Source organism: Watersipora subatra, chromosome 11 (assembly GCF_963576615.1).
Source record: "Watersipora subatra chromosome 11, tzWatSuba1.1, whole genome shotgun sequence".
Classification (NCBI taxonomy): domain Eukaryota; kingdom Metazoa; phylum Bryozoa; class Gymnolaemata; order Cheilostomatida; family Watersiporidae; genus Watersipora; species Watersipora subatra.
In genome coordinates, this window is record NC_088718.1 from 23108570 (window position 1) to 23121230 (window position 12661).

Below are 12661 nucleotides of genomic sequence, written 5' to 3' on the forward strand. Positions count from 1 at the left end.
TAGACCAGGCCAAAACAAAACTGTAAAGTAGCGAGCATCTATATTTGATATGGGGTCTTCGGTAAAGCCCGAAGTGTTTGTCATAAACTAGTGCTACGATAAGCTTTATATTGAGCCTTTTATTGGCCTTTCAATTCACGTGAGAACATCACGTGACAAGACAATAACCAAACTGTAATGACTACGTCTGATAAATAAACAGATTCCAATCTACGGCGGCTTTTCATTTTTGAGCTTTTAAGAGCTTGTAATCACATTTCCACATATTTGGCACTTACAAGACAACAGAGTAAGACATGGTGAACCTTTTGATATCAAATAACTGTAATGTGAATTTTGTTGCAAGTGAAGCTTTAAGGATGCGAGAGAAAGAGTAGAGCTTCCCTCCCACCTGCTGGAGGCAGTGTAGATGAGTCAGGCTGCCAGCTAGTCACCCGCAACTGTTTAAACATATAATTCAACCACTCCATCGTGTTCATCAATCACTGGTTTTCCTATAAACAACAACAAATTTCAGCTAGGCTTGAAATGATTGTATACGACCATTCTTATCAAAATGGTGAACTGCAGTAGAACAATGGATTTTAAACCACAACTGCTAAGAAAAGATTTCATTGTTTGTTCAAAGGTAAATCAGACACGCTGATTCCGATTTTGTAATCAAATTAAAACTTTTAAGAGCTTGTAATCACATTTCTACATATTTTGCACCTACAACACTGCAGAGTAAGACATGGTGAATCTTTTGATACCAAATAACTGTAATGTGAATTTTGTTGCAAGTCAACCTTTAACTTTACAATTCATTGGAAAAGCTCTACTTGCTTTAATTAATCTTTAACTGAGCCACAGGTGCACAGGCTATCTCTCTCTTTAACTGAGCCACAGGTGCACAGGCTATCACTCTCTTTAACTGAGCCACAGGTGCACAGGCTATCACTCTCTTTAACTGAGCCACAGGTGCACAGGCTATCACTCTCTTTAACTGAGCCACAGGTGCACAGGCTATCACTCTCTTTAACTGAGCCACAGGTGCACAGGCTATCACTCTCTTTAACTGAGCCACAGGTGCACAGGCTATCTCTCTTTAACCATGCCACAGGTGCACAGGCTATCTCTCTTTTAGTTCTGCCACAGGTGCACAGGATATTAAACATCACGTGAGTTAGTGTTTAACATCAGACACAACAATAAGGGTAAGTTATGTAAGGGTAAGTTATATAATGGTAAGTGACCTACAAAAAGCTCAAACCAAAAGCACAACTTTGCGAAAGGTTGCTGAAAATATCTTAGGTTTATGCTCGAGCACAATGACATTATGGAGCTCAAAATCTCTCAGAGAAATTCAGCTTGCGATAGGTTTACTATAGTATCTAAAAATTCTTCACATTATTTACGTATTCATATGGCAAAGTTGGGGGTTCCAATAATGGCCCATTAATGAAACTAAAGCCGAAAAATTAAGCTATAACTATTTTAATGAATGTACAAATGTTTCCCTTCAGATACAAGTGAACATATAAAATTAAAAATAAGTCGATAGTGTTGGGAGGACACAAGATACTACTATCGCTACAATGGACAAAAGGGCACTAGCTGCCAAGGTGCTAGGAATCATGGTTACGTTTTAAAGTGATCGCAGGAAACAAAAATATTTGTATGAATGCATCAGCTGGACATGTACAGTTTGCAAAACTATAGGTAACACAGAGGCACACAGGCTAGCTTGCATGAAAAGCTCTGATTAACTCAGTTATACACAGGCTAGCTTGCATGAAAAGCTCTGATTAACTCAGTTATACACAGGCTAGCTTGCATGAAAAGCTCTGATTAACCCAGTTAGACACAGGCTAGCTTGCATGAAACGCTCTGATTAACTCAGTTATACACAGGCTAGCTTGCATGAAAAGCTCTGATTAACCCAGTTAGACACAGGCTAGTTTGCATGAAAAGCTCTGATTAACCCAGTTAGACACAGGCTAGCTTGCATGAAAAGCTCTGATTAACCCAGTTAGACACAAGCTAGCTTGCATGAAACGCTCTGATTAACTCAGTTATACACAGGCTAGCTTGCATGAAAAGCTCTGATTAACCTAGTTATACACAGGCTAGCTTGCATGAAAAGCTCTGATTAACCTAGTTATACACAGGCTAGCTTGCATGAAAAGCTCTGATTAACGCAGTTATACACAGGCTAGCTTGCATGAAAAGCCGCTGGACTAGCACAGAACTTGCTATATAAGCCAGTGATCCAGTGTTGCCGGGAGGCAAGATTAGTAAAAGAGAGCGAAGGACCAGCGAAGAGCGAAGCGAAGAGCAGAGCGAAGAGCGAAGCGAAGAGCGAAGCGAAGAGCAATGCAGTAGTCAAGTTTTATCACTACAGGCTAGATTTGTAGTTTGCTAAGTTTATTTTAAGAACAGCCTAAACAACCAGTTCTTTACTAATTGTTTTATAGCATCCTTTCAACAGAAAGTTGAGTTCTACTTTCCTGCCTAGTAGAAGTAAGCTTGTTTACATAAGTATTCATATGAACAGGCGCTACACAATATAGAGAATCCCTCTACGCTTATGATTTTATATACAGTACTGCACACTTGTGATAGTAAAATCTTTAACGCTTTTTTCATAAAATTGTGATTTTTTTGCCAAAATTCTGAAAATGGCTGTACATGTATTCTGATCCAAAAAGTGAAGAGCTATTAAACTTTGTAAACCTATTTAACTTCTGTTTTCACACGAGATTTCTTATAGCCCTGGTTACACCGGAGAATTGTAAATGTTGAATGCAGAATACTCAAGACCAACCTTATGTAGTGAAGTAAAAACTTTGCCTGTAGTCAGCCTGTGTGTAGAACTAATGCATCAGCTACTGTCAGCCTAGTTCACTGTGGCGTCGAGACCAATCACGGCACAACAGCTCACTAGGGGCTTTCCCCAGTGGCTTGCCTAGTGTAAAGAACTTTTTGTAAATAACAAGGGTAGGTATGTTATATAGCCGACAAGTAAGATAAATCAAGACTAGGAAAAGCAGAGTTGGAAAAACCCATACGCTGGCCGGTAAGCCATAGGCTGGATGGTTAGCCATCTTACATGCATATACGGTAATTGTTCGGTAGTGTCGTGACCATAGATATATAAACCTAGATTGGCCAATAATAGCTATTCCCATCAGTTGCCTTGTCAGACTTAAATAGCACGACGTAACGTCATTGTATTGTACCTCATGCTTGACTGCACTCTTGTTAACAATGAAGCTAAACAGAAGAAAGTGACAAAATTACATTTATTTTCACATAAAAACCTTCTTATATACATAATCCAGTAAACTAAAGCAATTACGTGATAATATCTGATAACCACCATAAATTAAAACTATAAAAGCTATGAATTGTTGCACACAAATCATGAGCCATCATGGCTTTATTTGCAACCCTCTCTTATCCCCATTCTCTCTTTTCCCCTTCTCCAAAGAAGAAGTGAGAGGGGAAAAGAGAGAAGGGGGAAAGGAGAGGGGGGGGCAAATAGCCCACCCACAAAAAGAGCCAGACCCTGGCTAGGTAAACAGACTAATATCTTGCTGAACTAAACATGACTAAATATGATGAGTATGCAAGTATGTCTTAAGTCAAAAATGAGACAGAATGATTATTTTACAGCTGGCTATGTAGCTGGCTAGGTCACCAAAGCTGAAGTGTAATGATTGTTTCACTAGCATCGTGAATGTTACTAACTATGATGTTAAACAAACAACGAATTCCCTAATCACAGTTAAGAATCGTGGTGGCTTGACTTTGTCATCGCCTGTGGTGATTGAGGTTTGCAACCAGTGAGAAAGCGACGAGAGTGTTGCTTAGTAGTGCTGGATTGGTGAAAAACTTTCCCAGGCTAGCACTAATTGGCACCATGGAGAAGTTGCTGAGATTCAACATCATGCTATTGTTTAAGTGTAATCATCAAGCTAGTCTGTAGCCTAGCTCGTGAGATAGCAAAGAGATATATCCCGATTACAGCCCATTATGAAGCTGAGAATAGAGCTGGCATGGGTAGCTCGTCTGGTCTTGACCCACCGGGTCAGAGGTGCCCGGGTCGGGCCACCCGACCCTCGGGTCTTCCTATACAAAGACACGAGTAGGTTTATGGCTAAACAACAGCAGTTGTATATCGCTTTTTAAGTGCGATTGAAATGGACTCGCATATAGTCGTAGCGCGGAAGGACCAGGCGAAATAAAACAAGGTGAGTCAAGACTATATTTTTACTTCTGCGACAGTAGTCTTTGGACTATAAGTTTCACAACGTTTTTCGGCAAGAAATTATCAACATGTAGGTGGTCTGGGAGTTCATGAAGAAGCCAGTCACGAAAGGAAAATACCAAGTTATTTGTACAATATGCAAAAGCAAGTTAAAGGTTGACTTGCAACAAAATTCACATTACAGTTATTTGGTATCATAAGATTCACCATGTCTTACTCTGTTGTATTGTAGGGTTGAAATATATGGGAATGTGATTACAAGCTTTTAAAAGCTAAAAGCGAACAGTTAATCACAGCCACACGAGACCGCCGTAGTTTGGATTCACTTTCCAAAACAGCTCAAATGGGCTGTAGTTGTTACAGGATGGTTTTCTGTTTACACTTTCATGCAACCTCATTTGTCGAAATATTTTCACAAACATACTTCACACATTCAATAAAACTATGTCTATTGTTCTTATGCGTCTGTTTTATCGTTATTGTAATGCTGTCACTGTTAGCACTGATATCTTATAACTTACCGTAAAAAATCCTTAAACTTTTTAACCTTAGCTCGAAGGAGTACATATCATTGTCTAATAATTCTGTCGAGCCTGTTGGTCGCCTGTGATAATCGAAAAATGCTGCAAAAATTATTTTCGAAGTATTGGGTCACGTGATCAGATTACGACTTCACGATTGAATAATGCCAAAACAAAACTGTAAAGCTGTAGCGAGCATCTATATTTGATACGGGGTCTTCGGTAAAACCCGAAGTGTTTGTCATAAATTAGTGCTACGATAAGTTTTATATTGAGCTTTTTATTGGCTTTGCAATTCACGTGAGAACATCACGTGACAAGACGATAACCAAACAGTAATGACTACGTCAGATAAATAAACAGATTCCAATCTACGGCGGCTTTTCGTTTTTGAGCTTTTAAGAGCTTGTAATCACATTTCCACGTATTTGGCACCTACAACACAACAGAGTAAGACATGGTGAATCTTTTAATACCAAATAACTGTAATGTGAATTTTGTTGCAAGTCAACTTTTAAGCTACAAAGAAGGGTCCACCTCAATACTATTGAGGCATTTACAACGAGGGCATCCTGAGGAACTTAAAAGCGCGTCTAAGAACCTTCAATCCAGCAAATTTATTTTATTTTTAGGTTCTTTCACTAATACCAGAAGTTTTAGGGAAGTGATGGATTTTTGATTTCCACTGTGCTGGGTTATCTATTTCTATATTTGTAAAGTATTTCTTAACTAATCCCTTGTTGATTATAATAGCAGTTGAAAATAAAATCTGTAATAAAAACACTAGCCAAATCATGCCATTAATCTATCACCTATTGAATAGCATTGATCCACCAATATCTAGCCGTAAATTGTAGATTGCATCTATAAACCAAGCCACAAAATATAATGATTGGTGTGATAATGGTTTCTTTTATCTTAGTTTATTGATGTAACAACATTAGGCTGTAATAGAACTATCTCTTAAACTTAAATGAATAAAAAATCGCGCGCCCTGCTGACCCGGTCTGATCCGATCTTGGCCCTCATTGCTGACCCTGAGTCTGGTCCGACCCTGAATTCCTTGGTCTCGTTCCAGCTCTAGCTAAGAAAGCCATTGATTACATTTCCCTGATCAGATCAGAACTTCACAGGCTCATCATAATTAGCCATGTTTAGTTCAGCATGATATTAGTCTATTTACCTAGCCAAGGTCTGGCTCTTCGGGTGGGTGGGCTACTTGCACCCCTCTCCTTTCCCCTTCTCTTTTCTCCTTCTCACTTCTTCTTTGGGGAAATGAAAAAGAGAGAATGGGGATAGGAGAGGGTGGCAAATAAAGCCCTGATGGCTCATGATTTGTGTGCAACATTTCATAGCTTTTATACTTTTAATCTATAGGGGTTATCAGATATTATCACAGAAGCGCTTTGGTTTATTGGATTTTGTATCCAAGAAAGTTTTAATGTGAAAATAAATGTGAAGTTGTCATTTTCTCCTGATGAGCTCCATTGTTAATAATATTGCAGTCAAGCATGAGGTACAATACAATGACGTTACGTCGTGCTATTTAAGTCTGACAGGCTTTTTCACTATTGGCCAATCTAAGTTTATATATCTATGGTCGTGACCCATTAACCTTCTAGCGATACACTGACCAGTGACTACCGTATTTAAAAAATACGTATTGGCCCGTATTTGCTGATACTGGGCCAAAGGCATAGCAAAAAAACGATGGTGGGCTGAGTCCTGCCAAGCTCAAAATAATAAATATGAGGGTTGGGCAGAACACCCTGCCCCTTGAAAAGCCTCCATCTAAGTATTCTCCAACACATTCATAAACCTATAAACTTATACATTGTATACATTGTATACAGTGATAATTGTTGATTATCAGATGCGTCTCCAACTTTTGACCTTTTTATATCTATTTTAATCATTAAAATAGATGTTAATAAGGCTTTAAAAATGGCTCGACTCAAATTGGTTCAATTCAGAAAACTAACAATTAAATTTCGGCAATTCCTAATTCTTTTGAATCAAATGTCGTGTAAGAATCAATTCAATTCACAATTCAGAGCAAAAAATCCCAATTCAATTTTAAGATGTTTAGCTACTATAACTCTAATGGCTTGGCTTAATTCAATTCTCAGGTATTTAGCTATTATAACCTTAATGGCTTGGATCAATTCAATTCTCAGGTATTTAGCTATTATAACTCTAATGGCTTGGCTCAATTCAATTCTCAGGTATTTAGCTATTATAACCTTAATGGCTTGGATCAATTCAATTCTCAGGTATTTAGCTACTATAACTCTAATGGCTTGGCTCAATTCAATTCTCAGGTATTTAGCTATTATAACTGTAATGGCTTGGCTCAATTCAATTCTCAGGTATTTAGCTATTATAACTCTAATGGCTTGGCTCAATTCAATTCTCAGGAATTTAGCTACTATAACTCTAATGGCTTGGCTCAAATCAATTCTCAGGAATTTAGCTACTATAACTCTAATGGCTTGGCTCAATTCAATTCTCAGGAATTTAGCTATTATAACTCTAATGGCTTGGCTCAATTCAATTCTCAGGTATTTAGCTATTATAACTCTAATAGCTTGGCTCAATTCAATTCTCAGGTATTTAGTTATTATAACTCTAATGACTTGGATCAATTCAATTCTCAGGTATTTAGCTACTATAACTCTAATGGCTTGGCTCAATTCAATTCTCAGGTATTTAGCTACTATAACTCTAATGGCTTGGCTCAAATCAATTCTCAGGAATTTAGCTACTATAACTCTAATGGCTTGGCTCAATTCAATTCTCAGGTATTTAGCTACTATAACTCTAATAGCTTGGCTCAATTCAATTCTCAGGTATTTAGTTATTATAACTCTAATGGCTTGGCTCAATTCAATTCTCAGGTATTTAGCTATTATAACTCTAATGGCTTGGCTCAATTCAATTCTCAGGTATTTAGCTACTATAACTCTAATAGCTTGGCTCAATTCAATTCTCAGGTATTTAGTTATTATAACTCTAATGGCTTGGCTCAATTCAATTCTCAGGTATTTAGCTACTATAACTCTAATGGCTTGGCTCAAATCAATTCTCAGGAATTTAGCTACTATAACTCTAATGGCTTGGCTCAATTCAATTCTCAGGTATTTAGCTACTATAACTCTAATAGCTTGGCTCAATTCAATTCTCAGGTATTTAGTTATTATAACTCTAATGGCTTGGCTCAATTCAATTCTCAGGTATTTAGCTATTATAACTCTAATGGCTTGGCTCAATTCAATTCTCAGGTATTTAGCTACTATAACTCTAATAGCTTGGCTCAATTCAATTCTCAGGTATTTAGTTATTATAACTCTAATGGCTTTGCTCAATTCAATTCTCAGGTATTTAGCTATTATAACTGTAATGGCTTGGCTCAATTCAATTTTCAGGTATTTAGCTATTATAACTCTAATGGCTTGGCTCAATTCAATTCTCAGGTATTTAGCTACTATAACTCTAATGGCTTGGCTCAATTCAATTCTCAGGTATTTAGCTATTATAACTCTAATGGCTTGGCTCAATTCAATTCTCAGGTATTTAGCTACTATAACTCTAATAGCTTGGCTCAATTCAATTCTCAGGTATTTAGCTACTATAACTCTAATGGCTTGGCTCAATTCAATTCTCAGGTATTTAGTTATTATAACTCTAATGGCTTGGCTCAAATCAATTCTCAGGAATTTAGCTACTATAACTCTAATGGCTTTGCTCAATTCAATTCTCAGGTATTTAGCTATTATAACTGTAATGGCTTGGCTCAATTCAATTTTCAGGTATTTAGCTACTATAACTCTAATGGCTTGGCTCAATTCAATTCTCAGGTATTTAGTTATTATAACTCTAATGGCTTGGCTCAAATCAATTCTCAGGAATTTAGCTACTATAACTCTAATGGCTTTGCTCAATTCAATTCTCAGGTATTTCGCTATTATAACTCTAATGGCTTTGCTCAATTCAATTCTCAGGTATTTAGCTATTATAACTGTAATGGCTTGGCTCAATTCAATTTTCAGGTATTTAGCTATTATAACTCTAATGGCTTGGCTCAATTCAATTCTCAGGTATTTAGCTACTATAACTCTAATGGCTTGGCTCAATTCAATTCTCAGGTATTTAGCTATTATAACTCTAATGGCTTGGCTCAATTCAATTCTCAGGTATTTAGCTACTATAACTCTAATAGCTTGGCTCAATTCAATTCTCAGGTATTTAGTTATTATAACTCTAATGGCTTGGCTCAATTCAATTCTCAGGTATTTAGCTACTATAACTCTAATGGCTTTGCTCAATTCAATTCTCAGGTATTTAGTTATTATAACTCTAATGGCTTTGCTCAATTCAATTCTCAGGTATTTAGCTATTATAACTGTAATGGCTTGGCTCAATTCAATTTTCAGGTATTTAGCTATTATAACTCTAATGGCTTGGCTCAATTCAATTCTCAGGTATTTAGCTACTATAACTCTAATGGCTTGGCTCAATTCAATTCTCAGGTATTTAGCTATTATAACTCTAATGGCTTGGCTCAATTCAATTCTCAGGTATTTAGCTACTATAACTCTAATAGCTTGGCTCAATTCAATTCTCAGGTATTTAGCTACTATAACTCTAATGGCTTGGCTCAATTCAATTCTCAGGTATTTAGCTATTATAACTGTAATGGCTTGGCTCAATTCAATTCTCAGGTATTTAGCTATTATAACTGTAATGGCTTGGCTCAATTCAATTCTCAGGTATTTAGCTATTATAACTGTAATGGCTTGGCTCAATTCAATTCTCAGGTATTTAGCCATTATAACTCTAATGGCTTGGCTCAATTCAATTCTCAGGTATTTAGCTACTATAACTCTAATGGCTTGGCTCAATTCAATTCTCAGGTATTTAGCTATTATAACTCTAATGGCTTGGCTCAATTCAATTCTCAGGTATTTAGCTATTATAACTCTAATGGCTTGGCTCAATTCAATTCTCAGGTATTTAGCTATTATAACTGTAATGGCTTGGCTCAATTCAATTCTCAGGTATTTAGCTATTATAACTCTAATGGCTTGGCTCAATTCAATTCTCAGGTATTTCGCTATTATAACTCTAATTGCTTGGCTCAATTCAATTTTCCCATATAAACAAAATTCTCTATCAATTATTACCTAAAAATTGACTTACATACAGCAATTCATCAAAACAACAACAACCACAACTGCTAGTCTTTAGCAGCTCAGTGGTTCCCAACTACATTGGAGCTATGGACCCCCTGAGCTCTTTATCTAAAAGTCAAGGGCCCCTTTATAAAAATCATAATATATGTTGTTTATAAACAATGCGTTGTAAATTGGCGTACATTATAAATTAGAATAATATAAGAGTCAATAGATTTGACATGTTTCTATTTATTCACTCACGTAAAGCAGTGCTATAATAAATTGCTTTGACTGTTAATTTTCAGTAGTCAGTTTGTTAGTGGGATGGATTGTACTTCTTATTTTCAACAAATTCTCAATCTCTGGGGAAATGGTTGACAAACCGCATCGCATGTCGTCTTCAAGTCCCAGTCGGTTTCGTTGTTTCGATTTGAGAACAACCATAGAGGAGAAAGCGGACTCACATAAGTATGTAGACACAAATGGGAGCAGAGTTCAAAGGGTGTGTTTGGCTGTCCGTGGATATGGATGAATCATGGAAGGCCAAAATTCTTCATGATTTGGTTTTATCTTCATAAACATCTTTGGTTATTTTACCGATCTGTTGGCTTCATTTTGTTGTCAAATAAATATAGTTGCCAAATACTGTCACAATTATGATCAGTCAGCTGCCATTAACAAGCATTCATGATATTAATAGACGCCATTGTGAAATGACCCAAATTGGGTTTTACATTTAGACTTTGAGTATGAAAACTAAACTGCACAGCTTTGCAGCTGTCCCATCTTATTGGCCAGGTCAACAATGTGACAACGACAAAAGACTTTGTCATTTATATTATAGGTGAAAAAATATCAATTAAAAACTAGGGAAAAAAGGCTGTTGTTCGGGTGATTTCGGGTAAATTATATTTAAATTTAAGCATATACTAAGACCCTACCAATCTAAAAATTGGTAAAAATAGGTAAATTGAAATGTCTTATTTTCCATGGATCTTAGTATATCGCTGAAATTGATGAGGGAAAGAGAGAATTACGTGTTTGCTGGTTAGAGGTTTTGTTGTTTATACTACTAACAGAAAATCAGGTCCTATACAGCGGTTGAAGCACATAGATGATAAAAGTTTAAACCCAAAAACCTAACAAAACATCACGACCACCCCGCGAGAATTGCATTAATCCCGAAACCCGGGCTAGCACAATCCCAAAAGATTTCGATCATTAAACCCCGACCATATGATAGCCGTCGCCTATCCTTTTAGGGTTTTATATCATTGATCCAACCACTATGACATAAATAGCTGTAAATATCTAGCTAGAAAAACCAATACTGGCACCAGCCTGTGGACCCCCTCAAAACCTCATGTGGACCCCTAGGGGTCCATGGACCACCAGTTGGGAACCACTGCTTTAGCTACTCGCATTACATCAGTCTATTCACTGTTTCTATAGTGAATATCAACTATTTTACTAAAGTTCATAGTTTTATTAGATGGAATTAAGTCATGCCTACAATTATTTGCTGGTATACACTCGGAATGTTTGCTGTAAAAACAGAGTTTCTATCATATAACTTTAATTTAAACTTTTTAGAACCAGAAAAAAAATTCTACACAAGAAACAATGCACTTGAAAAAAAGGAATGTTTAATATTTTTGTAGTTTGGTGAGACTGGCTGCAAAAATAATGCTATTGTTTATGCAGTGTGACCAAAACGGTGACACAGATTATCTAATATAAAAATGCATTAGTCAAAAATATCCTTGGTCTAGGGTTGAAGAATTTGCAAAACTGAGTACTGCTCTTTTTTGGCAACTTGTGTAAAACAGAGCAGAACTTTTTATGGACTTCCACAGCATTGGGACTGCCAGACTATGATAACACAGACTAGTAATAGAGACTGCCAAGCAGGCATATTCTATCTTTGAGGGATTTCTCACGCAAGTTCGAGCCAACTAACACCAAAAGTAATCTCTCTATAGCCTAACAACCTGCAAGTCCTCACAGTCTCATTAGCCAAGCTTTGGAAAAAGTCCGAAATAAAAAGAAAACACAACTTCTAGAATAAACTAGTATGCGGGAGTTTGAGTTCTAGACAAGTTACTATAACTATTTAGCATCCCTTCATATGGCAACTAAACAGAACATCTGCTAATAGCATACTTATAATAGGATTATTACAAAACAAGTTATTGTACTAGCAGAAAGTAGACAACTACATGCTGAAACAAAGATAAGGAACAGCCTGCGTATTCGCGCAACACATGCACAATGTTATTTAACAGTTGTAGGACAAAGCAAATTGCTTCGATTAAATTAAAGACTAAGGTCCTCGGCAGCTATCCGTTAGAATATTACTCTGAAACTCAGAAGTGGCTGTATATGCTATACAATTTTGTTGCTCTCATAACCAGTACACAAAGGTTATTCAGAAAATCCCAGTAATTTTTAGAATTGAATTTTAAAAATTTTTGAAACTAAAACAGGAAGCGCATTTGTGGCAGACCAACTACAGTTTACATGGGCTGTTGCTTCCCAAGTAGGTAGACTAACACTAGTGAATTATTGTTAAAATGTTGACAGGGTCATCATAATCTTACCGACATAAAGAAGGTCTTAAATGGCGACAACGGCTGCTGAATGTTGGGTTTCTTGGACACATGTCAGGGTTTCTAAGATTAGATTTGGGGATGAACAGAAAAGTTTTATAGCTA

At 36.7% G+C, this 12661-nt stretch overlaps 1 protein-coding gene across 1 annotated transcript in view; it reads right to left on the reverse strand.

Moving 5' to 3' along the window:
- Positions 1–2943, reverse strand: part of LOC137408866 (protein mono-ADP-ribosyltransferase PARP15-like) — a 32112-nt gene extending 29169 nt beyond the window's left edge. Inside the window, exons 1-2 of the mRNA XM_068095452.1 lie at positions 2807–2943; positions 392–494 (exon numbers count right to left, since the gene is read on the reverse strand). Of these exons, the coding sequence (XP_067951553.1) occupies positions 392–479 (88 nt within the window). The 5' untranslated portion in view covers positions 480–494; positions 2807–2943. The remainder of the gene's footprint in view (positions 1–391; positions 495–2806) is intronic.
- Between the last annotated feature and the right edge of the window lie 9718 nt (positions 2944–12661).